Below are 26,050 nucleotides of genomic sequence, written 5' to 3' on the forward strand. Positions count from 1 at the left end.
GGGCCTACCAAAGCTGGGGGACCTTGGGCAAGAGACTTCATCTCTCTGAACCTGTTTCCTCAGCTGCAGAACGAGCTGTTGCGGGGAGTCAGTGAGCTCATTAACACCAGCGCTGAGCGCAGAGTGAAAATGCCGTTATCACCATCCCCACTGCCATTATTGGTGTCACCCCGATCCCGGGGCATAGTCCCCATGTCCCACCCCTCCACCGCCGTTGGCTAATCTCCTCTCATCCTTCAGGTGTCTGCTCAAATATTGCCCTGACACCCCAGCTGAACTCAGGTGTCTTTATTAGATGGCCTCACGTGATCTATACTTCCCTTCCCAGTTGTCACCACCTTCCTAGTTGTTAATTAAATGTGTGATGAACGATTGTCTTCTCTGGATTGGGAGTACCGTGGGGCCGGGACCAGGGTTGCCATCCCCATTGTGTCCCCAGCCCGGCTCCGTGCAGGACTGGGCACGGAGCAACACTTGTTGAATGAGTGAATGAATTAATGAACCAATGAATACACATTTGCCTGGTTAATAAAGTGCACGCGTGATTAAATACATGAGTGAGCAGATGACTGAGTTTAAGGGAAGCGGAGAGATCCAGCATCATTCTCAAACTAAACATCGCAGAACTGGGACTGTAGACGAGTTTTTCTTCATCGTTTGGAGTTGTCTTTAATATATCCGCGGAAAAGGTGTAACCACAGGAAGAGACCCGCGTGGAGAAGGACGAATTGCGATGCGGAGGGCTGCAGCGACCTCTCGAGGTGCTGGCGTCTAAGGGCTCTCTAAAGTCATCCATTTTGTGGGGGAAGAAAAAAGGTTCTGGGGTGCGACCCCCCTCCCGCCCGAAAGGTGGAATTGAACCACTCTGTCGCTAGACAGCTACAGGTTTGAAGCCTGCACCCCAGACCACTGAGGATCATCCGGGCGAAACACCCCGACACCCACACAGCTATATAAAAACCAGTAATTTCTATCATTTTTAGGTTATGGTTATATAATCTGGATGGGTGTGAGATTCTTCGCTTTAATATTTAAAAAATGTCCCAGTCATTTATTATGGTATAAAGCCTTTGAAAATGTTATCTTTGCCTTGCTTGTCAGGAATCGTCTTTGAGTTGGAAATGGTTTATTTGCATAATGCCGCGCATTCTGGGAAACGGCTCCTGGGGCTCTGGCCCACGCGCTTCTAGCTGTTAAAGAGCCAGAAGCCCCTTTTTTTAAGTGAGAAAGTTTTTCTTTTTCTTTTTTAAAAGAGACTCAATATTCGGCCTTTGGAAGCCTGTTCTCTGAAAAATCCGAGTTCAAGTGAGTCGGTTCCTGCTAGAATCTGATTTAACCAAGACCGGGAGGATCCGGCAGACAGCTACGGGGCTGGTGCGACACCTGCTGTTCTATTGTGGAACTTCAGCGACCTACCGATCCCTACATTCAAATATTTATTGAGCGCCTACTGAGTCCCAGGCACTGTCCTAGGTGCTGGGGATGACAGATACTCTGTCCCTATTCAGCTTAGACACTAAAGCTCATCCATTTTGCACCTGCATTTTATGGCCCGGGAAACTGAGCCTTAGAAAAACGGTAGTACTGTACTTCATTTTCCACAGCCCATCCACGTGGGGAAATTGAACCTGTGCCATCATAATTATTACCAAAAAGGTGATGCTTTTATAACCCAAGTCAATGATCCTTGGACAACAATACCATTCCCCGACATGAAACTTTCCCGTGGCTCCCATCTCAGAGACAAGGGTAAAGTTCTCACCATGGCTTTACAAATCCCGGTAACCTAGCCTCTCTCATTCCTCTGACCTCGTCTCCTCCTCGTCCCTCCTCACATACTGACTTCCTGCATGAAGGTCTGCTCCACACGCCAGGCATGCTCCTCTCTCCGGGCCATTGCGTTTGCTGGTCCCCCTTGCCTGAACCTCCTTTTCTCCACATGTACACATGACTCACTGCCTTCCTTCACTCTGACGTCTGCTCAAATATCATCACGTAGAGAGGCCTTCCCTGACCACCCGGTTTAAAATAGCAAGCCCTGTCACTCTATCCCCTTACCCTGCTGGCCTTTTCTCCATCGCCCTGATCACCACCTGCCATATTCTAAGTCTGTTTTCTCACTGTCCGTCTGGTCCCGCTAGAATAAAAAGTGCTTAAGCACGTTAGCAGATGCTCAGTAAATGTTTGTAGAATAAATGGCAGAATATTGTTACCAGCCTCTGAGCCTCAGTTTCCCCATCTGGAAAGCAAGACTGCTACAACTGAATTCGCTAGAAGAATGGTGATGAGCGGAAAGGTATAAAAATCTGGCATGGGGCCAGGCGACTGGGTGGTGGTGGCGGGGAGGGGGCGGGCGGCACTCAGTAAAGGCTGTTTCTATCTCTAGTTTCCTGCCTGGGTTTGGGGGCTTTAGCTATTCCTGGACCCATATTTTCAAACTAGTCCCTCTTCCTCCATTCTCTATCATGGACAGATGGACACTTTGTCTTCTGGGAAGTGTGAATAAAAGCATCTTTAGGAAATTTTGCTTTTTTCATTTAGAAATTTAAAACATTGTCTCAGCTTGGCAAATCCAGATTCAAGAGAAGCCCCCGCATCCCTCAAAGCCCTGCTTCTTTTAGTTAGATAGCTACTGCTAGGTAACCCCTGTATACAAATTCTGGGGCTGTAACTACTACCCCTGTAACCTCATTATGTATCTCATAAAATGTGATGTGCGAAGCTAGAGGCAAGTGAGATGATTTTAGGTGATGCACAAACAAACATTTTAAATTAATAGTTTTGTGTTTATTTTTAACATTATCTTCTATTTCTGGCAAGCGATAGTGACTTCCTTGGTGGCGAAGTAAAATATCCTTTAAAAAGACATTTATTTTTTTTTTCGTAAACCGATTTAAAGAAAAATATTAGGTAAATAGCAGAACAGATGATATAATTAATGATCACGAAGGTTATGAGGGAAAGACTGAAATTTGGGAAAGCATGTCATAGATAAAAATAGCAGCTTCTGTTTATTAACATCTACTATATGCCAGGTCCTGTGACTTGCCATGTAGGTATAGTTTTGGTGACACTTTTCTATTTGAGGAAACTGAGGCTTCAAGAGGTGAAGTCACTCGCTCCAAGTCACACGCCCAAGAGGTAGTGAAGTTGAGATTCAAATCCAGGTCTGTGGGTCTTTAGGCCTCAGTCGCCTGCCTCTTCCTCCCTCAGTTTACAGTTTTGGAACCTGATGTCCTGGTACTTTAAGGCAAGTGGAATGGAGAGATGTGGGCAGATGAGAGATATTTGGGAGCTACAATAGACATGGCTTCCTGACCGATGAGATGTGGCCAAACCTGCATCTCAGGCCTAGTGACAGTTGGGACAGACAGGATGGAAATCAAGCAGGACGGGAGGTGTGGATGTGTTTGCAGGAGCAGTCATTCAGAAGGCAGTTGGATGCAAGAGTATGGGACTCAGGTGAGACGACTGTGTAGCAGGCAGAGTGTGGGGATGGATTGGTGATGTCTTCTTTGAGCACAGTATGGAAAGTGGCTGCCAGACCTTGGTTAGCCCGGGGATGGGCAATCTCTCAGCGTCTTCCCCTCAATTATTTCATCATCTAAACACATAACAGATGGGGCTTCTTCAGAGACAAGGAAGGTTCTTCCTTGAGTGTCACTTAAGTGCTTTTCGGTGAAAGAAGGTGAAAGCTGGAGGGGGCTGGAAGCACAGGAAGCTTTGGGTTTTCCACAGAAGTCTTTATTATAATGTAAATCCAAGCTCAGGCCTCCCCTGGGCCCCATGCAAAACCCCAGTGCTGGGGCTAGTGGTGTCCGGGAGACACCAACCTCTCACGGCGCCTCCAGCGGCAGGGTCACGTAAGTGCAGGATGGGTGCCTTAGCTAGGCAACTACAAGTCCCAGCAGGCCCCACGGCCAAGGTGCCTCGCCTGGACTCCCAGAGCAGAGCTTCATGGGAAATGTAGTCCTGGCCGCTCAGGGAATTTGCGCAAACTCTGGTGTGAGTGATCCTGACACCCACCGGGAAATGGCTTGGGCCGAGGCGGGAAGTGGGTGAGGACGGAAGGGAGATAGAGGTGGGCAGAGGGCTGCAGGGAGTGGGGGCAGGCGTCCCGCAGGCAGAGACACACGTTTCATTCGGCTTTGGCTTTGGATCCGGAGACTGCGGCTGCTGCTGAGGCAAAGGCTCCGGTCCCTGGGATCTTAGCTCGGATCCTGTGGGAGAAATAGGAGCTGTGGAGGGGGGCAGAGACGGGTAGGTACAGTTCTACAAGTGGGGGGAAAAGCTGATGGGGAAACAAGCAGTACCAGGCCAGCCCCCCTGCCCCCTCACCTGGATGGCCTGGAAAAGAATTGTCTGCTAATTTTCTGAGAGTAGGTATTCCTGTCCCAGAGACATGTGTGTGTGCTGGGTGGGGTGACGAGGGGGATAGAGGGGATAGTTCCCAAGTTCCTCCCTTTCTCATTCCATCCACAGCCACCCCATGTCCTTACTTAGCTTTGATGTGGCTCAACTGATTGTTCACCAATCCCACATACTGGTCGATCTGGGCCTGGGGAGACCAAGAAGGGGTGAGAGATTAGAAGGGGGTCCTCTCCCTAATGCATTCAGGAGGCTGTTTCCTCCCCCTCCTTCAAATCAAGAGTTGGGGGGAGTGGCCCATCACTCCACTTTGAACTTTAAACTTAAATTCCCTTGGAAGTCAGAAGTTCAAGCTGAAGTGTCAGTCGGTTGGGCCACGCTGTGTGGGGAGCGATGTCAGGTAGACACACAAGAATTTGCCAGCGAGTCTACATCCTGGGCATGACTGTTAATCTTTGAATGAAGTGAGTGTGTGTGCGCACATGTATGCTTAGGGGTAGGGTGAGGGTGGAGGGCATTGTTGTTGGCCATCATTGACTTAAGTACTAGTTTAATTCAGTGTTACTTGATTTTGAGGTCTCGGTGATCCCAGCATGTGAGGGAGTTAGGACTCTCTCCCTGGGGGGAACATGTATCATTTGGCTCTCAGCTGTGCTGCAGGAGGGAATGTCCACACATCTGCTTGTCTCTGGAGAGGATATATATGAGTTGGCCTTGGTTCTGTCAGTGTTCTAGGCAACAGTCATCCACCCGATTTTGACTGAGATGTCAGTCTCTGGCTGTTTCGGGGAGTGAGAGCATCTGTCAGCCCACCTGTTTGGCTAGGATGGTGTCCGTCAGACTCAGACTACGTGTAAGGATAGACGGCATCAGTTTGTCTGTCTGTAACTGAAATATGTGTTGGTCAGTCTCTTGCGGTATCGGGAGGAGAAGACATTCATTTGTCTGCCTGTTTCTGGCTAGGATGAGTGTTGTTCCGTTCCAGGCAGTGTCAGGGCACTACACCATCAGTTAGACCGACTCTCTGTAGCTCAGACATGTCCATCGGACCTTGGGTCCATTGTCAGGGAGGAGCATCGGTTAGCCCCGCTGTCTTGGGTTGGGTCATGTCAATCAGATCCAGGCTCTGTCAGGGGACAGCAGTTAAAATGCCTGTTTCTGGCTGTTGAAACATATTAGACTCTAGCTGCATTGGGGGCAGCAGCCAGAATACCTGTGCCCAGCTGGAACATATGTCAGTCCAACCCTGACTCTTTCAAGGGCGGAAATACCAGTTGGTCCTGTCTCTGCCTGAGACATCTGTCGGTGGGACTCTTGGCGTGGAGAGGAGGCATTCAGACCACTCATGTTTGGTGGGGATACTGCCAGCTGGAGGCCTGTCCCACTCACCTGGTGCTGCCGGTAGAGCAGGGGCACTGTGAATAAACCGATCACTCCTGTGGGCACAGAGATGGGGGGGGTCAGGGTTCTCCCAAGAGATTAACAGTTCCATCTAGAGCCCTGTCCCCTACCAACCCCAATGACCCACCTCCTCACCCAGCCCCCCACAGCCTTCCCAGCTCACCCAGAATGAGAAGAGTCAAACCATTGAAGACGGCACCCACGAAGGTCAAGATGTAGAAGAGAAGGGCCAGCTGGGGGTGAGGGTCAAGGTCAGCAGAGCCTACAGGGCACTCTCCCGGCCGTGAACTTACCCAGAAATGGCCCTCCTACCCCCCGGGGGCAGAAAGGTGGATGTCGGGAACCCAGGAGGGAATGGGGGTTTGGAGCACCTTAAGGGAGTCCACGAGATCTTCTACCAGGAAGAAATGTCGCAGCTGGGTGGCTGCAGATACCACTTGGGAGGCGATCTGCTGGGACAAACGTTCTGTCTGCTCCCGAGTCAGGGTCAGGTCCACGTCCAGGTAAACCCTGAGAGGACAAAAGCGTGTAAGGTGACTCTGGGTGGATGGGGACCAGGCTGAGGGGTATGGCTGGGATGAGGGAGGAGGCCACTTGTAGAGGGCTAAGGTCAAGGTCAGGGTCAGGAGATGGGATCAAGGATTAAGGCTAAGAAGTTAAGATCGAAGGTGAGGGCTGGAAGTGAAGGGTCAGAGCGTGGATTAAAGTCAGAAGTGGGGGTCGGGTTGGAATCAGAAAGAGTAACAGAATGGGGACAGGGCCGAGGTCAGGACTTGGGGCCAGCACTGGGGTCTGGACAGAGTCAGGTTAGGGGCTGGGGTTCTCACTGAAAGGGGTTGATGCTGTCCCCCCGGTGCACAGCATGCAGCACTTTTCGGTAAACCCTGAGAGAGATGGTGCCACAGAGCAGCAGCAGAGCCACGTGGGCCGCCACAGACACGATGCTAAAGTGCAGGAGGCACAGCAGAGAGACCATGAGGCCTGTGAAGACCACTCCTGATGTCCTTGTGTCCTTCCAGTACAGCAGGTCTGCCACTGTGAAGGAGGCGGGCAGTCAGGCTGGGGTTTGGACCTGGCCTGGCTGACCTCTCGCTCTCCCATATCCTGTCTCAGGGTTGAACCATGACCGCTTGACATATCTCTCAGCCTTAACCTGATTTCCTAATTTTTAGGGTCTTCTTTTATGGCATGTCTGCCTCCCCTCTTCTCCTTCTGGAAAACCCATGTTAGGCATTTGGCAAGTACCAGGCACTCTTTCCCATAGATTCTGTGTGGTCACAATTTTTGGTCATTATTTATGGGAAATGGAATCATATATACACTTTCTTGCATTATGCATATCTCGCTCTACTTGCACTCATAGAATTCCACGCTAGTCAACTAGAATAGCCCTTAATTCATTCTTTTTGAGGACGCCACGATATTTTGGAGTGTGGCTGCACTGTCATTCAGTTTATTCAACCATGTATCTATTACTGGGCCATTCACTTAGCTTCCTACTCCCCAGCAGCGTTGCAAGCACCAGCCTACTACAGATATTCTTACCTCCCGGAGGTTCTATTTCTGAGATAGAATCCCAGGGGTGGGATGGATGGGTGGACTAGTTACGTATTTTTGAATGTCACAAATATTCTCAGACTGCTTACTAGCAAGACTGTAACGAGAACGAAGTGCGAGTGATCTTTCCCCAACGTCCTGCCCAGCGATGGGTGTTACTGTTCCTTTTATTTTTGGCCAACCCGACAGGTGTAAAGTAATATCTCCTTGATACCTCTACCAACACATTTTTCTCAGTCCTAAATGTATTGATAACACCATCCTCCTTCCTAAGCTCTAATTCAAATTTCTGATCTCTTTCCCAGACCCTAAACTCACCTCCCAAGCCCAGCCTGAGCCCTGACCAGTGACCTTTCGACTCCAACGTTTCGACTCATTCATCTAAACCTTAAGAGCCCTCCCAATAATCCGCTCCCATTTGAACCAGGAGCCCAGGACCCTTCCATTTCTTTCCAGACCCTCTCCATCCTCTGGCCCTCACTTCACTCAAACTGACCCACGCAGATCAGTCCCCTTCAGAGTCTTACTTACTCCCCTCACTTCTGTCTCCTCCCTATACACAGTCTCCCATTTACCTCTAACTAGAGCAGGCCTCCCCGTACCCCAACGCGCAGGGCCCTCCCCTGCGGGCTCCGCGAGGCCCTGTGCCAGTGAGTGGAGGAGGGGCCAGGTCGCCTGAGACGGGGCCAAGCTTAGGCATGCTGGGAGGTAGTTCGCCTGCAGCTGCGCTGGCACGTCCAGCTCCTGAGTGACAGCGCCGCCTGGGCCTGAGGATGGGGGAGGGGGCCTCCCTGCTCTTAGGCCCCAAAGGCCCATCTTGGGGGAGAGGGCGCCCCACGCTCTCTTTATGCCTTCCTTGGACACCCCCAAAGCCCCCCAGACCCAGCCTGCAGCTCTGGGGAATCTGGGACCAATAGGAAACATCTCCCCAGATTTGAGGGAAATAGCGAATCTGGATCCCCGTCCGCCATCCCCCAGCTCCCGTCTCAGCCCGCCCCGCAAGCCCACCTTTACTCCCCATCTCTGATCCGAGTGAGAGGCTGCGGACACCGCTGCTTCTCGGGGATTTCGCCCACTTCAGTGGAACCCGGAGGGAGGGAGTAGGGGGCGGGGCCCCCTCTGGCCGGGCCAATTGCTCTCCAATTGCTCTCCATAGAGGTGCGGACCATCCCCCAAAGGGGTGGATCTCTTGTAAACAGCTAAAGGGGTGGATCTCTTGTAAACAGTCTATAACGAACACTTGGCCGTTCCCGGAGGCTGAGCACCTTTTAAAGTAAGGCGGGGTCTATTTGCAACTGGCTAATGGATGTGGTCAGGAAAAGAGAATTTTTAAAAGGCACACAGTTTACTTGTAAATGTCCCATGACTACATCCAGAGGAGAGCCTTATTTTCTCAGGGATTTGGCCTGTTCAAAATTAGCCTCTAGGGGGAGCACTCCAAAAGAGGGATTAATTTTTTAAAGCAATCAGCCAATCATAATGCTCACACGGAGGGCTAACTTCTCAAATGGGAAGGAGAACTACATGAAAAGAGCCAATGGCAGTCTATAATAACGGGACATTTTTTTAAGGGCGGGGTTTATAATGTCTAGCCAATCCCAACACCTTCTCCCTTCTCCACTCTCCTCTATTCCTTGGCGAGGTTGGTCTCTTTACATTGCAATCCTCCCACCCTCGCTGTGGTCTAAACGAGACCTTCGCTCCAGCAGTTTACCTAGAAGGTGTGGTTCCAATGTGAATTCTGATTGGTCCGTGCTATCGAGGCACTGCCCGGTGATTGGCTCCCGCTCCAGTTGTCCCCACGGCTCTTCCTCTTTGTCCTCCAGTGAGGGCTCATCAGGAGAAGAGTTCGAATCCCGGGATCTGGGTGGGGACTGGTGATAGGCCTGGGGAGTCCCAGAACCAGGACTGGGCTGTGGAGTCAAGACTTCGGGCGGCGAGGACTGAGCGAGTCCGAGTTGTAGGTCCAGTTCTGGCACATTAGAGAGAGAAGGTCTTGAGCTTTCACCTTGGAGATGCCTTGAGAAGAGATCACCCACCCCTTGTGGCTTTGGTCCCAGCACCTCAGACATCTCACCTTTCCCAGCCTCTCCAGCCTCTTCTTCGTCTTCCAGCGGGGTGGAGCTGCTGGTAGCAGAGTCCTCCTCGTACCTGGCTTCTCGAGCTGCCCAGCCCAGCTGCTCCAGCTGGAACCCCAGATCATCTAGGGGGCGCCCAGCCAGAGGGGCGGTGTCGGGGTCACCGCGACGGCCGGGCTCTGGGGACTGACTCAGGCTGGGGATGCTCTCCAAGCTGTCGCCCAGGCCAGGCTGAAGAGGCGGGTCTCGCGGCTCGGAGACTGAGCGGCCCTGGGGCCGGGGCCGGCGGGCAGCTGAATCCCGGCGCGCCCCAGCGCCCCCCGCGCCGTCAAAGGCGATGTAAGAGAAGGTCAGCTCCCGCGGGGTGCCCCAATCCTGCGACGTGGTCTCTTCTTCGTCGTCCTCGGAGAATTCTCGGGCTGTGTGCAGCTCCCGAAAATCTGAGTCGTCGTTCCCTCCTGCAGTGAGTGAAGGAGAGCGTGAGCTCCTCCAAGCAGGAACCTGACCCACTCACCTCAACCGTCCTACCCAGCTGTGAGTCCCCTTCAGGTCCCACTCACATCCTCCTCCCGCGCTTACCTTCCGTGGAGTCAGGGGTAGAGGAGGCTGTAGACGGAGCTTCTTCTATGAGAGGGAAAAATCGAAGATTCTTAGAAGATTAGACTGTCCAGATCACTGAAGTGTGCCAGTCCTGGAAACTCGGATGGTCGGAATTAAGGACTCGGAATATCACTGCTCAGTCTTGGAAGTTCAAATCCAGGAACCTTAACCTTAGAATCTTCAAATTAGGAATTTTAGGAGGTTTCAATTCATTCATTCTTTCAACAACCATTTATCCAGCCTATGTACCAGGCACTGTTTTAGACCCTTAGGATACAACCGTGAACAAAACAGACAAAATCCCTGCCCTCGCAGAGCTTGCACTCTATGGGGAAGACAGACAAACAATTAAATATATGATGTTGGGTGCTCAGTGTGTTGAGAAAAATAAAGCAGGGGAAGGAAAGAGAAAGTGAGAGGGTGCTGTTTCAGACAGGATTGTCAGAAAGACTTCTCCGGTAAGATGACATTTGAGCAGAGACCTAAATAAAGTGAAGAATTCATGCAGATATCCAGGGAAGAGTCTTCCAGGCAGACGGAAAGGCTCAGTGCAAAGGCCCCGAGGCAGGCACTGTTTGGCACATGTGAGGGACAGAGAGGTGTAAAGGTGTGACTGGAGCAGAGTGACAGAGGAGAGAGGTGAGAGATGAGGAAAGAGTTAAGGTGTGTGTGTGTGTAGGGGGGAGATCATGTAGGGTCATCCTTTGTAAGCCAAGGTAAGGACAAGATCTTAGAATATTGGGATGATACTCTAAAATGTTGAAATAACAGATTCTTAGAATTTTGGCATCTGGACTCCCCAGACATGCACGTGGCTAGATCTGAGAGTGTCGAAATCCCCAGCTGTCAGAACCTCAGGGGTGCGGGACAGAGAATGTTAGGCATTCTGTTGGAGTCCTGGGCTCAGAGATCGGGAGGATCAGGCAAGGCGTTCTCATCTGTGGAATCCGGCCCCTCAGAGCTAGCTTGGGACTTTGCCTACAGGAGACGCTCAATACCATTTGGAAATTGAAATCGGACGCCCCTCGCCCCCACCTCGTTTCCTCACCTGTGGTATCGGAAGCCGGGAAACAGAGTGGGTCTCCTCCAGGGTTACTACTGATCAGTGGTAAAAACCCTCTAAGGATCCAGGAGTCCTGGCCCCAACCCAGGGATGACTATTCCCCAGGGACAGGAGGTTGGACGATTTGGGCGAGGTCCGGGCTGCCCGTGAGTCAGGGCAGAAAAATGGAGGTGGGATGCGAAGATAAGTGATGGGGGTATCAGACCCCTGTTCTCCATCCTGGCTCTACCCCTCCATTCAACTGCCCAGCCCGCCGGCTGCGGCCAGCACCAAGGAGAGGGGACAGCTCCCGGCTAGGGTCCTCATCTCCGGGCGGGGCCGCGCCGCACACGCCAGAGCCCCGCGCACCCCCACGCCAGCTATCTCAGCCCCCCAACTCTGCCCTTTCTCAGGTCCTCCGGGTCAGGTGGCCCCCATCGCCGCTAGAACGCGGGGGGAGGGGAGAGCTTCCTTTGTCTCCTTCGCCTCCTCCCCCATCCCGGCTCTCCCGCGGCCAGGCGCAGAGAGGATACCCAGGAGTCCACCCGGGCCTCTGGGCCCCACACCATGCGCGAGGCTCCCCCTACTCACTGCAGTGGGCGAAGACCGGCAGGACCTGCCCCATGGCCCCCCTCGGGCCTGCATCGGGACCCCCGCCCACTCCGGCCACGCCGCCCTGGGCCTGGGGCCGCAGGCTCTCATCTCCGCCTCGCCCAGGACGCCGCCGCCATCCTCTCCTCCTCCTCCTCCCGGGCCGTTCTAGCAGCCGCCACTGCCGCCGCCCTCTGCTCGGCTCCGCGGGGGCGGGCGGGGCCGCGGGAGGGAAGGCACTGCAGCGCGGGGCTGGGGCGGGGCCAGAGGACAGGCGGAGCGGAACCTTAGGGAGGGCAGGGGGCGGGAAAACACCGTTGGGCCCCGAGATGAGGGGCGTGGCTTTTCTACTAGAGAGGCGGAGCTAAGAGGAAAAGCTGTGGGGCGGGGAAGGCAAGGAAGGCCGTCTGAAGGGAGGGGTCTCGATGGGAGAGCGCGGGGCCTGTAGGGGAAGTGGGACAGAGCCTAGGGTAGGGCGAGGGCCTCGGGGAGAAAACGGTGAAGGAGCCCAAGTGGAGAGGATTGGGGCGTGGATCTCATAGTGGGTTGGGGCGGAGCTAGGGGCGGCTTTGAGGAGAGGTTATAAAGATTATACTGCTCTGAGGTAGGATCTGAGCCTAGATCCTCAGAGGGCGTGGGAAAGGGGGCGGGGAGAAACTACCCAGAAAGTTTTGAGACAAGGGGAGAAGCTCAGACGTAGGTGGGGCTTAAGTGAATTTAGAATTTCGCGTCAGGTAGTTGGTCGCGGCCAGTCAGAGACAGAGGAGCTAGAGGCGTGGCCCAGAGGGAACTGGAGAGAGGAGGCAGGGGAGGAGTCGCGGCCCAGAAAGTGGACGTAACCTGGGGAGAGGAGGCTCGCTTGGCTAGCCAGAGTGTGGGGGCTGAGCCTGTAGTTAAGATGCGGAGCCAGAGACGGGGCCAGACTTCGAATATTATAAGAGTTTGAGGCTGCGGACTTGCATGGGCGGATGGCTGGATAGGACCTGGAAAAGAAGTACCCGAAGGAGGGTTTGGGAGGGCGAGACCCAGAAGGGGAGGAGTTGAACCGAAAAAGACAAAGAATTTAAAGATTTCGAAAACAGGGACGGGACCACTGAAATGGGCGGAGCTTAGACGGAGCAGGGCTGGGGACCCGAAGCCAAGAGTGTAGTGTTGAGAACATAGATTATAGAGTTCGTGTTCTTGCTTGTTCCGTGACTCAGTTTCCTCTTCGACAAATCAGAGATGATGATGTGAAATAGTGCGTAGCACGTGATGAATGCTAGCTTGCGACTATTATTTTTCCCTGACCCTGAGCCGAAGGCTCCCTTTGAAGGTGCTGGAGAGAAAAGACCTAGGATCCAATCTCTTCTAGTGACTGGACTTGAGTGCAGGTCAAGGGCATAGGAAAGAGATTTCAGTGGTTTAAAATCTCACAGTGGAGGGGATTAATGCAGTGGAAGGGGGCAGGTGCAGAGGGTGGAGCCTTCCTGATCCCAGGGCAGAAGGATGGCGGCCTTTGCCTGCCTGCTGGAGCGTCTCCTCTGGCCAGCTCGCAAGGAAGAGGAAGTGAAGGAGGAGAAGGAAGACGAGGAGGAGGAGGGGTGCAGGGCTCTCGAAGGGCCTCGGTCCCTCCTGAACGCGCCGCGTTGCGCCCAGCGGCCGCACGGGGGTGCGGCGGCATCTTCGGGCCTGCGCTTCGGGGCGAGCGCAGCGCAGGGCTGGCGCACGCACATGGAGGACGCGCACTGCGCTTGGCTCGCGTTACCCGGGCTGCCTCCGGGCTGGGCTTTCTTTGCTGTCCTCGACGGCCACGGCGGGGCGCGAGCCGCCCTCTTCGGAGCGCGCCACCTGCTGGGCCATGTGCTCGAGGAGTTGGGCCCCGCGCCTGGCGAGCCCGAGGGCGTGTGTGGGGCGCTACGCCGTGCCTTCCTGAGAGCAGATGCACGTTTGCGATCGCTCTGGCCTCGCGGCGAGCCGGGCGGTTCCACGGCCGTGGCATTGCTCCTCTCTCCGCGCTTTCTGTACCTGGCGCACTGCGGCGACTCCCGCGCGGTGCTGAGCCGCGCGGGAGCTGTGGCCTTCAGCACCGAGGACCATCGGCCCCTCCGGCCCCGGGAACGCGAGCGCATCCATGACGCGGGCGGTACCATCAGCCGCCGGCGCCTCGAGGGTTCTCTGGCAGTGTCGCGAGCACTGGGAGACTTTGCCTACAAAGAGGCTCCTGGAAGGCCCCCTGAGCAGCAGCTCGTTTCCGCGGAGCCAGAAGTGACCGCCCTGGAACGGCGGGCGGAAGACGAGTTCATGCTCCTGGCCTCCGACGGCGTGTGGGACGCGATGTCTGGCGCTGCCCTCGCGGAACTGGTGGCATCGCGCCTCTCCTTGGGCCTGGCCCCAGAGCTAGTCTGCGCTCAGCTGTTGGACACGTGTCTGTGCAAGGTCCTGGGGGCGGGGCTTGTGATCACAGAGGGGATTTAGGGTGGAGGGGCTTTAATGAAGAGGCTAGAATAAAACGAGAAGGAGTGAGTGGGACTGCACCAAAGGGCATGGCCTGCTGGACTGGGGAGGGACCAAAATATGGACAGGGCGGAGCCTGAGGGATGCCATGAGGCAAAATGGGAAAGTGGCACCTGAGGCGTTAGATTAAGTGAGAAGGATTTAAAAGAAAGGGCGTGGTCTTTTGGGATGGGACGTACCTGAGACAAAGGAGTGGGTCCTGGGGTATGATTAGTACCAGAATGAGGAGCCCCTAAACAGAGTGGGAGAAGCTTTGGCGAAGAGGGTCGTTCTCCTTGATAGGGCAGGGCTAGTTGGGGGGACATAGTGAGAGGGCTAAGTTTAGACTGGCAGACGGGCGGGACTTGAGAGACCTACAGAACCTGATTGGGGAGCGGGGAACAGAACACGGAGATCGTTGCGGAGTCCCGAGCTAGGGCGTTCAGCCGTGTCTCACCAGGCCGTTTCTTCCACCCTCTCTAGGGCAGCCTGGACAACATGACCTGCATCCTGGTTTGCTTCCCGGGGGCCCCCACGCCTTGTGAGAAAGCGATCAGGAAGGAGCGAGCGCTGGATGCAGCCCTGGGCCGCAGGGTCGCCGGTGGGCCAGCTCTAGGAGCTCAGCGGGAAGGGGGGGTGGCAAGCAGGGGCACCCTATAACATTTGCCTCCTTCTCAGAGCTGTGCTCCTCCGCCCAGGAGCCCCCCAGCCTGAACACGGTTTTCAGGGCTCTGGCTTCAGAAGACATCCCAGATTTACCTCCTGGGGGCGGGCTCTACTGCAAGTGAGTCAGAGTTGGATAGGGTAGAATGGGGAGAGGGCTGGCAGCAGGAGGGCCCCCTCTTGAAGGCCTCCTGCTTTTCAGGGCCGCTGTCATCGCTGACGCTTATTCTCAACTCTGCCAGGCTTCAGGGGAGCGCTGGGAGGTAAGGATCCTATGTTCTTGAATGTTTCTCTTAGAAACATGTAATCCGGCTCCCTCCACCGCCCCGCCCCCCACACACACACCAACTTCTTTAGTGATGGGGAAATTGAGGCCAGAGGGGACGTGAATCTTGCCTGATATATTAATAAATTCTCGCTCCTGGCCTGAGGCCTTGTGCTAGGCATGATGACCAGGGAAGCAGCAGCAGGGGAGTCTGTGCTTCCACCCCAAGAAATGTTCCCTCAGAAATGTTCTGTAAAGCCCTGTCATTCCAAGCACCACCCCCTCCATCCAGGAATAAGGCGGAAAAATTTAAGGAATGTTGCTGACCAATCCCCAGGCCTGGATGCACTGCAGAGACTAGGTCATCTCTGAGGATGGCCTGGGTCTTAGGGAGAGGTTGTGAACTGGGCCTAGAATGTCTAGGAGAATTTGGAAATGTCGAGGTGGTGGGTGGAGCCATAGAAATGAAAGCTCTTAGGGTGGGTCTCAGGGAGAAAACGGGAGGCAGGAAGCTGGGGACAAAACCCAAAGGCCTTTGCGTAGCAGAAAAGAGTTTGGTTGTCCTCGCTTGGAGGAGCGGGACTGTTGATAGCTCTCAGCAGTTGAAGGAGGCATTCATCAGGATTGTTTGAGTCGTGAGTGACAGAAACCCAATTTAACCTGGGAAAGCAAAACGGAACTTACTGGGCCATGTAATTGAAGAGTTCAGGGACTTAAGGCATGATTGCATCTAGTTGTCAGATGACATCATCAGGAACCATTTCTTGGTTTTATTTCCCCTAAGTTGGCTTCGTTCCCAGGCAGGGTCTCAGAGTGAGGTAGCAGAGAGTTGCAGCTCCAGACTCACAACCCCCGAGCCTAACATCCTCAGTGGAGAGAAGGCACCAGTTCCCCAATAGTTGCCACACTGGGTCACATGTCTGACCAAGTCACTGTGCCTCTGATTGGCCAGGCTAAGGTCACATGTCCATTCCTAGGGCTTAGGGTTGGGCTTCACTGCACTGATATCTGATGGATTCAGAGATGGGGTAGGGTGGTCCCTCAAAGGAAAACAGGAGTGGTGCTCCCAGAAAATAGGGGAGTAGATACTGAGAGGCAAAAGGGGTGCCTACTCACCGTCTCTTACATTTTGTGTTCCAGAAGGGGCAGAACGGCCCTGGGAAGGCCACTGGCACCCATTCAGGCTCTGCCTTGGACTTGGAGGCCTGACAGCTGTTGTCCTTTGGGGACCCTTTGCCCAGCTGGAGCCCCAACGGAATTAAAAAACTCTCCTTCCCCAGCTACGCAGACCAGCGGAAGGAAGACAAGCTGATGGAGGAACCCCAGAATGCTTATTTCCTCTTCTGTTACTTCCCTCTCACAGAAAGTCTTATGAGAGGGGAAATGCCACCCGCTATTTAGAAGGGGAGCGGGGAAACCCAACACCAAATGTTTGTGACATATTTAGAGCTGAATGGACCCTGAGAGATCAACCAGTTCAATAACCTTTCTTCCCTTTCCATTTTCCATCTGTTTTAGGGGGAGGTAGGGGAGAGGTTTTATTATTAAATATTAATTACATGATTCAAAATACATTTTTCTTGTAGGAAAAAAAAAACACGCAAGCATTATTTGCCCAGTCGCTTGGCAAATATGTATTGGGCGCCTGCTCACGGCCATTAAGGGGGACTCACTGAGATTCCTGCCTATTCTAGGGACCCACTTCTTAGTGTATATGGGGAGACAGCAAACAAGGGAACAAATCAGGTCATCTCAGACACTGACAAGTGTCTCGAGGAAACTAAAACAAGGGACATGACAAAAAACCTTCTTTGGTTTTTAAAATTATTTATTTTTTCAATGGTAATAAGTTCATTTGGTTCAAAATTCAAAGGGTACAAAATGGTATAAAATGAGGTCTTTCTCCATCCCCTGTCCCTCAGCCACTCAATTTTCCACCTGGGAATGGATGCTTTAGACAAAGGGATCAGGGAAGATCTCTAAGGAGGAGGGGACAACTGAGCAGAGCCCTGACAGAAAAGCAGTCAGCCATGAAAATAACCCAAGGAAGAGTGTCCCAAAGCAGAAGGAACAGCCAGAGTGAAAGCCTAGAGGCAAGATCCAACTTAAGATCTCTAAGACCATCACATTCCCCACAAATCTATTCCCTGTCCTACTGGTAACCACTGCAATGAATTCAGAGTGGATTTTTCCAGAACTTTTACTCTGCATGTACACCCGAGGTGCTTCCTTGATTTTTTTCATACCCTATGTATCATTTGCCAATTTTTTTTTCCCACCAAATAATATGTTAGGGGCTTCTTTTATGCCATTTACACACATTCTTTTTTGGCTACTGCTCAGCGCTTCAGACAAGTGTTGTGCAATTGTTTTGCTATCCATCTTCCTCTCGATGGACATTTAGGCTATTTCCAATTTCTTGCCCGCACATCATTGCTGCCATAAAGGTCCTTGGACAGGCTCCTTGTGTATGTATGCAAGGGGCTCTCTGGTGTGGGGGGGTCTTGCTACCTGTTTTGCACAGCACTTGAGCTAAGAATGGTTTTTATATTTTTAGGGGTTGTAAAAAAAATATATGTGAAAGAGATCTTATGTTTAATATGCCTAAGATATTTACTATTTGGACCTTCATAGAAACAGTTTGCTGACTGCAGTGCAGGTGGCACACAGAAGTACCACCCCTCTCATTTCACAGATGGGAACGCTGAGACCCAGAGAGGAGAAAGGACTTACCCAAGGTCACACAGTAACTGGGGTTCTCATTCAGTTGGGTAAATGTGCGTCGAGCTGCTGTTCTAGGCCTGGCTGGGTTAGTGAAACACAGAAATCGATCGAGTCTACTCCCGTACCCAAGGAACTCACAGCCTGAGGAGACACACAGAGAAACAATTTTAACCCATGTGAATCAGGGTTCAAGGGCTCCTAGGGTGAGGTGGGGAAGGGGAGAGGATTACTCAGTTCTGCGGAGAAGAATTAATGTCAGAACATACACTAGAAGGATGAGATGAAGTCAGGACAGCATCCAGGATTCGGCTTGGACAAGGGCTGGGTAGGTTGTCCACCTCACCTAGTCAGCTGGACCCTAAGAATTGTTGCTTTTACACCTTGCATCCGAGCCCTGGAGTGCTGGGGGTTCAGGCAAAAGGGCTTATAGTCCAGATATATTCCTGTCTTCTAGGCCTCAGTTTACCCATTTGTAAACGTCAAACTGATGATTTACCAGGTTCCTGTCCCTGAATGGGGCACCGTACCCAGGCCAGGTGGCGCTCTACCGGAGAGGCGGGGACACAGGCGTGACGCTACGAGGGGCGGGGCCTGCAGGACCCGCTGCGGAAGCCTCGGAGGGTGTCCTGGCTCAGCCAGAAGCCCGCGAGCGCGTGGGGGAAGGGGCCTGCGGGAGCCGGCATTAGGGAGGGTCTACCCGGCTCCGAGCCTTCCAATTGCGGGATGATCCCGCCATCCTCCGCGGGCGAAACTGAGTCACCGCGGGGCGTGCGTGGAGAGGGGGCCAAGGGCTTTATCCACACTGGAACCCGGAGTCCCATCCCCGCCCAGGTCCACCGCCGCACACCCACCCCCTGCGGCTGTGAGTCAGCGGCCGGCCGCGCCCCCTCGGCCCACTTCCTCCTCACCTTCCCCAGCGGGGCGGGGGGGGGGGCCGTGAGAGGGGTGGCGCCCTCCACCCATCCCCCTCCCGTGAGGGGGAGAGGGTTCACTCTTAGTAACCCCTCTCTCTTGGCAAAGAAGAGACACGTTGGGAGGTCCGAAGGGAGGATTTAAGGGAGAAAATTTGAGACAACCTGTGCTTAACCAGAGGGTCTTCCTTGCTACCATCCCAATTGAGCAGAATATAAAGAAAAGGAGAAGTCGATAAGGAGGGTGAGAAAAAATTGTGCCCCCCATCGAGATCCCCCTAAGAATTTCCCATAGTGGGAGAGAACTAGGGATCTAGAAAGGATCCCTTCCCATCCACAAAGCTTCTCCCTTAATTTGGTGGTGACCCTCACCGTACATTCCCTGCAATAACGCAGGAAAAGAGGGAAATAGTGGGTCTAGGGTTCCGCGTTGCCCTTTTAAGCGCCCTCTACCCAGCCAACCGCCTTGAGTTGTCTGCGGCCCCTTTAAGGCGCAGGGCATTGTGGGTACGGGGAGTGGAATTTTGGAACGAAATGTAGCGAAGAGAAGTACAGTAGTAAGAGTAACATTGTAGCCGTCGCCGGCCGAGGGGGTGCGCCGGGGAGGGGACGCCGCACCCCCCTTCTGCCGCAGGGACCCCCCGATCAAATCCCCAGAGGGAGGAGGCGCCCGAGGACCCGCCCCGGCCCCATCCACGTTCTCCCCAGGAAGCCGGACTCTATGGGGCGGGACCCTGGGGGAGACTGAGCAGAACCTGGAGCCAACCCCGAACCCCTGAACCTCGAGCCAGGGGCGCCCCGGGAGCACCCACTCTGTGGGTGCGCCGCCCACCCGCTGAGCAGCCATGAGGTGAGCCTCCAACTGCCTCCAGACCCTTCCCCGCCCGGCGCGGGCTCCCCGCCCCGCCTTTGTCCCCCTCCCCCCAGCTCGCTCGGGGCTGGAATTTGGGGACAGGGCACTGGGAGCCTCGGATTTGAGGGCGAACCCTTTTGGATGAGCTTCAAATACTGACCACTTCCCCATGACTCCCAAGCCTCAGGGTGGTGGCGGTGAGGTTTTTATGGGACCCCTCAGATTTGGGGGCGCTCCGAGGACTCATGAATTTTTAAAAGTCTTCTTCAGAGGACCTCCAAGTTGGCAGATACTCCCCGGAGGGAGGTCAGGATTTAGGTAGGATTCAGACTTCCACCAAATCTCAACTCGGGCTTAGAGAGGGATCTTGGGGGGCCGTTTGGGGGTCCCTGGCACCTGGAAGAGAGATTGAGACGTAGACCTGGGTTTGCGGGGTCCCCCTTTCCGCGGCGCTGTTGTCTTCCCATGTGGGACCTCGTTCTTTAACTTCGAGGGTACTTAACCCCCTAAATTTGGAGGGGCTCTCATCCTGTGCAGGGGGTTGGTGCGGACCCAGATGCAGCCTCGAAGGTCTAGTTGGGACTCCCCTCCCCCGCTGCTCCGCACCCACAATCTGCTTAAAACAGGCCGTGCCTAGGACCGAGCAAGCTTCGGTGCGGAGGGCGGCTCCCTTGCCCCAGGCCCCAGGCCAGGGGGCGGCTCCTCTCCCCCACCTGCGCGGCCTTAGGAGGGAGGGGGCGCGGCAGCTGGGGAAAGGGGGCCTTTGTCTTCCTGACTCACCTGTCGAGACAGCTGGTGTGGGGGGGCAGGCCGGGAGCCCTGTGGGCCGGCTGCTTCCCCCACCGCGGCGCCTCCCGCTTCTCTCGCCACCCTCACTGTCAGAGCTGTGGGGTTGGAGGAGGGGGCGCTGGGAAGCTTCAAGGTCATAGCCCTCTCCCCCTGGGACCCAGGCTTTCCAGATAGTTCCAGCTCTCTTCCCAGGAATTTAATCCTGGGGGTGGGGGGCCCAGGGGACCCAGGGATTTTGTTTTATCTAGGCCTCACTCAAACCTCCTGGGCTCACCTGAGGGCAGGGGCCAGTGCGGGCCGTGGGGGGGGCGGACTGGATCCCCACCTCGTTCTCCCTCCCCGACCCCCATAATCTCTCCCTTGGGGCCTGAGCTTGACAATACTATCTCTCTCCACTCTCTCAGGGACTTCCTGCCCCAAGCCCCAGCTTAAGGGGGAGGCCTCTGGGGAGGGCTGAGGATTAACCCCCTGGTGTCCACATCCTCCCACTGCCCCCAGGTTCCCCTCTGCCCTCAGACATCAGGGTGGCATTCCTTTTTATGACCATTAGAGAACCCCCCCTCCAGCATTTGCTCCTTCTCACGTGAAAGGGATGGTTGGAAAATTTGGAACAAGGGGGCACCCAGAGATACCCTCAAGACTTCCTGCCTACCATTTCGCCCGTTATAGCAACATCCCTTCAAGGTCTGCCCTGGAGAGGGGGCAGCTTTCGCGAGCCAGGCTCTCTTCCTTCACCCTTTGAGGGGGGGAGGACTCTCCTCTCCCACTACCCCCAGCCCCACCCCTCGCCTCCCCGCCACCCCCCGCGTTTCCGGTCCCAGGCACCGTGGAAGGCGGATGGCGGATGTCCGAGTTAGTGCTGCCTCACTCACTGAGACCGTAAAAGGGCAGGAGTGGTGCCTGGGCCAGCCTCCCGCCCCCCCACCCCAAGCCCGTCCCGAGGCCCCAGCCCTCCCACAGTCCCCCTACTAATGGCGGGGCCCTACCTCCCACCTCCTGGGGGGTGGGCAGAAGCTGAGCTGAGACCTGTCCCACCAGAGGTTTATTCCCACCTTCTGAGGGGTCTTCCTGCCAATGGCCACACCCCACTTCCTGGGCTGTGCCCCTTCTCCAAAGACAGCTAGGATTCAGGTTGACACACACCACTGTATCCAGCTGGGGAAACTGAGGCTCAGAGAGAAAGGTCTGGCGCAGGATCCCTCAGAAATTCCTAGGCAATGTTGAAGGAGGGGAGGGGACTGGGAGCCTCCGGGCTGGTTTGGCTGGGGACAGCCTTGGGGGCAGTTGGAAGGGAGGATGTTAAGATGGAAAATTACAAGATAATAGTTCTTTTTCTCCCAGTCGGACAAATATTTGTTGAGCGTCTGCTGTGTCCGGGACTCTGAGCTGGGATTCTGAGAAGGCTGGGAAGCTGGGCAGAAGTGTGAGGCTCTCAGGGCAGAAGGGACTCTGAAGAATTCGAGTCCATTTCTTTCCTCTTCCCAAAACAGTAATTATTAGTATTTTTATTTTAAAAATAATAAGATCATTTGATCAAATGTCTTCTTTATGCCAGGCACTGTACTGGGTGCCTGATTCAGTTTAATCCTCACGGCAGTGCTAAGAGATTGAAACTATTATGACTGCGCCCTCCCACTCGCCAGCTTACAGATGGGAAAACTGAGGCATGGACAAATTAAACACATTGCCTATGACGGCCAAAGACTTTGGAAACGGGCAAGCCTAGATGGAACCCAGGGCTGTCTCCAGATTATTATACTATTAAAGAAAAAGAAAAAACATTTAATGATTAAAAAAAAAAAAATACAGGCAGCATGCTTTCACTATATGAACAATTAAAATAACAATGGAGATGCACAGAAAGAAACTCAGGTGGGAACCTTTACCTCCTGTCGGCTTAACGGGAAACTGAGGCTGGTCAGGGAGGAGGGCCCAGAGCGAGCCCCCACGAGCCCCACAGCCCCCAGATCTCGTTCCCTGTGCAGGGTTCTTTCCGAGATCTGTAGTCTGGAAAGGTGGTGTGTGCATGGAGTGGGGGCGGGGGGAGTGTGGATCACAAGCTTTGTGGTTTAAGGAAGCTAGGGGGTGAATCTTAGGGTGAGAGTGAGGGGCTAAGGGAAGAGTGGGCCTCTAATCTGGAAAGCCAACTAAACCGGAGTGAGTGTGTTTAATTGCCTCCAGCGATGAGAAGCTCTCTCCCTCAGCTTCCTTGTATGCAGCCTGTGCTGAATTCCAGGTCCTGAGCTTTAGGGCTTTTTCTTATCTCTTCGAATCCTTTAAACAAACCCGGTGAGTTGTGGTTCCCAGGGCTGCAAACCAAGGCACAGAGGTAAAGCGACACAGCAAGGGGCTGACTTGAACGGTCTCCCATCCACCGCACGCTGGAGTTTTCCAGAATGTGGGACTTGTGGGGAGGGGCGGGTCCTGGGCTGGCTGAGGATTAAGGCTCTCCTCTCGTGTCAAATCGAGGGCGAGAGACCCCAGGAGACCCCTAGCATCAAGCGGACCCCGTTTGAACCTCACTCCCCAGCTTCCCGGCTGTGGAATTTTCCGTTGCATTTTTTGCGTAGTTTGTAGTCTTATTTTTTTAAAGTTAAGTAATGAATGAGTTTTTCATAGGTAATACCACCCCGTGGTGGGAAAAAAAAGAAGAATCAAGCAGTTCTGAAGAGTGAACACTGCGACGTGTCCACTTCCTCCATCCCCTGGTCCCAGTTCCCCTCCTGCCACGGTCGGTCTCCCGAGAAGCAGCCTCTGCGTATGTCACCACTGTGTGCAGATGTATTTATATCCTTCCCACCTTTTTTTTTTAAAAAACCTCTGATACACACTTCTTCAGACCTCAGCTTTTTCCAATTTCAGCTCAGCTGTTCCCTCGTCTTTAAAGAGGTTAAGAACTTGGGTGAACTTGGGCTCACCCTCTGCTTACTTGCTGTGTGACCTGGGACAAGCGTCTTCGCCTCTCGTGAGGTCATTGCAAGGTTCTTTGTGGAGATGGGAGCTCAGTGCCTACAACAGTGCCTGGGACGCGGGCTAACCAGGAATTGTCAGCTGAGTTTTCCTTTTTTGGCACGTGGCTGATTTAACAACTCTTGGGTACCTGCTAGGTTCTGGGGACACAGCAGTGAACAATAAGGACAAAAACGCCTGCCTTCACGGTCCTGATGTTTTGTGAGGGGCGATGGGGCTCTGTCAGGCAGGGATAGCTGCTGTGACATGTGGGACATTCCACGGGAGGGAGAGGAAATCCCCAGATAGTGCTTGGACCAGGGGAGACCTGGGGGAGGTGAGGATCCAGGATGAGGAAGGACAAGTGCATAGGCCTGAGGCAGGAATGTGTCTGGCATGTGGAAGGAGCAGCATGAAGGCCGGAGGGGCTGGAACAGTGAGCTGGGGGAAGGGAAGGGATGAGATCAGAGATCACACGGATCAGGAAAGCCACAGAGAGCGCTCGGCTTCTTTCGGCCCCAGCCGGCGGAGCCAGCGTTGCTTCCGAGAAGAGGAGGGACTCAGTCTGCCCGGTGTTTTAACAGGATCCTTCTGCCGTGATGGGGACACTACGGCCTGGAGTGGGGTAGGACCAGCCTGGGGTCACTCAGCAGGCACCCTCTGACCAGGCCAGGGCCTTAGCAGGGCAGGGCCCCTTGGGAGAGCAAAGTGCACCCAGGGTGGGGTGGCAAAGACAAGCCGGGCACCTGGCCAGAGTCTGCCCTGGGTGTGGGTGGCAGGTGTGGGCGAGGCCTTAACCCTGCCCTGCCAGGGGCAGTGGGAGCCAAAAACAGCCCCCGAGGCTGCCCTTGTCTGCAAACTGCACCTGGTGTTTGAGGATGGCCCACGCATGCAGTCCCTGGCGGGCGGTTAAGACTGTGGACCTGGAAAGCAGGTGGCCTGGGTTCAGATCCTCACTCTGCTGTTTACCAGCTCCGTGACCAGGCACAAGTCACGCAACCTCTCTGAGCCTCTGTTTGCATTCCTCGCTCGCAAAATGAGGATGAAATAGCGTCCACCTGGAAGGGCCGCAGTGAGAATAGTGACTGAGGAGAAGGCCGAGGGCGCCTGACCCGTGGAGGTGCCTGGTCCGGAGGCACCACAGCCATGTAAACTTGGGAGTGTCTGGGGGACTCAGCCTCCCAGCCTAGGAACGCGGAGCTGGGTCTGCTGAGGGCTCTCCCTGCCCTGTCTCTGACAGCATCGGCGTCATGCTTGCAGCCCCCAGACCTGATAGAGACAGAGCCATTGCGGGTATCATTTCTCTCCCCGGAAACCTCTGACCACCAACTTCCTCTTTTCAGGAAAAAATTGGGTGGAGGTGGGGGTGGGGGTGGGGGCTAGCGCTTCCCCCTGGTGGGTGTGTGACCTTGGGCAAGTCACTTCCTGTCTGGGAGCCTGAGTTTCCTTATTGGGGCAGGGGAGGGTGAACCTCCCCAGGAGGACCCAAGGGGGCCGGGAGGGTTGTGGCTGTTCAGGGTACCGGTGAGAGGGAGGCTGGCAGTTTCTAAGTGCCAGGCACTGCGCCAAGCGCTTTACGTGCCCAGACTCATTTACTCCTCCCGCTGCCCTGGGAGAGGGGACTGCCATTTCCCTGGTTTTCTGTTGTCGAGTGGGAGGGTTGCTCGTCTGAGTCACGTGGAGTGGGCGGCTCAGTGGAGATTTGAACCCAGGTCCCTGGATTTCAGATCTTAAACTCAGCGAGTTTCTCGACCCCTCCCCCAAGGCTGAGTCAGATGTCACTTGCTCCTGGGTACCCTGGGCCTAGCTCTTAGTTGTCCCTGTCTGGAGACTGGGCCGTTTCCTGCGCTGGAGGGTGTGACTGGGGCTGTCTGGGTCACTGACCAAGACGTGGCCTCGACAGAGCAGGGAGTGTCTGCTGATGGCCAGTGATGTCTGGGGGCAGAGGTAGATGGATGGATGGCAGCAGGAAGTGGAAGAGACTGAGACGGAGCCCGGAGCTCAGCTGAGCTTCCCAACGTGCTGCTGGCCGCGTCTTTCCCCTCCCTGGGCCTCAGCTTCCCCCTCTGATCCCAGTGGGGAGTGGGGGCGGGAGCGGTCCAAGCACCCTGGGAAACTGAGGCTCCAGCAGTGCCAGGCAGAGTCCCCGCCCTGTCCTCACCGCCCTGCTTCTCCTGGGTCCCCCTCCTGCACCTGGCTCTCTCCGACTCTGTCCATCGCTCTTTCCGTCTGTTTCCCCCTCACCGTTCCCTTGTCTGTCCGTCTCCGCCTCTCACCTCTCCCTCCATATCAACCTGTGTGTTTGTCCCTTCCCGTCTGTCTGTCCGACTCCTCTCCCTGTCTCTTTCTCTCTGTCTGTATCTTTGCTCATCTGTCTAATTTCCCCAGTTTGTCTCTTTGTCCCTCCCAGGCTGTCTGTCTTGCTCTGTCCTGCCTGTCTGTTTTTCCCATCCAGTCTCTCTCGTTCTCAAGGATCTTTCTCTGCCTCTTGCCGTGTCTTTCTCCTCTTCTCGCATTGTCTCTTTGACTCTCCCAGGGGGACCCGGATGGAGAAGGTGGCCGGCCCCTGGAGGGAGGATGCTGTTGTCTCCTCTGCTAAATGGCGTCTCACCCTTTTTCCTGGCAGCGAGACGGTTATCTGCTCCAGCCGGGCCACTGTGATGCTTTACGATGACGGCAACAAGCGGTGGCTGCCTGCTGGCACCGGCCCCCAGGCCTTCAGCCGAGTCCAGATCTACCACAACCCCACAGCCAATTCCTTCCGCGTGGTCGGCCGGAAAATGC

The 26,050-nt window shown here is 54.6% G+C and overlaps 3 protein-coding genes, 1 long non-coding RNA gene and 1 other non-coding gene across 14 annotated transcripts in view; 2 read left to right on the plus strand and 3 right to left on the minus strand.

Annotated features, from left to right (window-relative positions):
• Window positions 1–839: 839 nt before the first annotated feature.
• On the minus strand, window positions 840–926 carry TRNASTOP-UCA (transfer RNA opal suppressor (anticodon UCA)). Its single transcript has one exon. It is a non-coding gene; the product is annotated as a tRNA-Sec (tRNA).
• A 2,796-nt stretch (window positions 927–3,722) lies between these two features.
• Window positions 3,723–11,881, minus strand: RTN2 (reticulon 2). 2 transcript variants are annotated; one of them, XM_039866219.1, is made up of 10 exons: window positions 11,638–11,881; window positions 9,984–10,028; window positions 9,404–9,862; window positions 9,041–9,298; window positions 6,597–6,804; window positions 6,141–6,279; window positions 5,933–6,002; window positions 5,758–5,804; window positions 4,500–4,558; window positions 3,723–4,220 (listed from the first exon to the last, which is right to left on the minus strand). In XM_039866219.1, the coding sequence occupies exons 1-10, from the start codon at window positions 11,669–11,671 to the stop codon at window positions 4,139–4,141; spliced, it is 1,401 nt and encodes a 466-aa protein (XP_039722153.1). In that variant the 5' UTR covers window positions 11,672–11,881; the 3' UTR covers window positions 3,723–4,138. The 2 variants fall into 2 exon arrangements, with proteins under 2 accessions (XP_039722153.1, XP_039722154.1); XM_039866220.1 differs by having other exon boundaries at window positions 5,954–6,002; window positions 11,638–11,814.
• Window positions 11,882–11,944: 63 nt separating this feature from the next.
• On the plus strand, window positions 11,945–16,603 carry PPM1N (protein phosphatase, Mg2+/Mn2+ dependent 1N (putative)). Its single transcript, XM_039866221.1, has 5 exons — window positions 11,945–14,055; window positions 14,596–14,713; window positions 14,791–14,896; window positions 14,978–15,038; window positions 16,181–16,603. The coding sequence occupies exons 1-5, from the start codon at window positions 13,126–13,128 to the stop codon at window positions 16,247–16,249; spliced, it is 1,284 nt and encodes a 427-aa protein (XP_039722155.1). The 5' UTR covers window positions 11,945–13,125; the 3' UTR covers window positions 16,250–16,603.
• A 244-nt stretch (window positions 16,604–16,847) lies between these two features.
• Window positions 16,848–19,814, minus strand: LOC120605304 (uncharacterized). The gene is made up of 2 exons (XR_005653600.1): window positions 19,689–19,814; window positions 16,848–17,905 (listed from the first exon to the last, which is right to left on the minus strand). It is a non-coding gene; the product is annotated as an uncharacterized LOC120605304 (long non-coding RNA).
• The window catches only part of VASP (vasodilator stimulated phosphoprotein), a 12,564-nt gene continuing 5,266 nt past the window's right edge, over window positions 18,753–26,050 (plus strand). The window contains exons 1-2 of one of the 9 annotated variants that reach the window (XM_039866218.1): window positions 18,753–18,919; window positions 25,893–26,049. In XM_039866218.1, coding sequence (XP_039722152.1) covers window positions 25,927–26,049 — 123 coding nt within the window. In that variant the 5' untranslated portion in view covers window positions 18,753–18,919; window positions 25,893–25,926. Of the gene's footprint in view, window positions 18,920–19,103; window positions 19,526–19,591; window positions 19,847–23,189; window positions 23,892–25,892 lie in introns of those variants that run through there. The other 8 variants (XM_039866217.1, XM_039866211.1, XM_039866212.1 and 5 more) reach the window with 8 other exon arrangements.

This window comes from Pteropus medius, unplaced genomic scaffold (genome assembly GCF_902729225.1).
Source record: "Pteropus medius unplaced genomic scaffold, Ma_sr-lr_union100, whole genome shotgun sequence".
In the NCBI taxonomy this organism is placed as follows: domain Eukaryota; kingdom Metazoa; phylum Chordata; class Mammalia; order Chiroptera; family Pteropodidae; genus Pteropus; species Pteropus medius.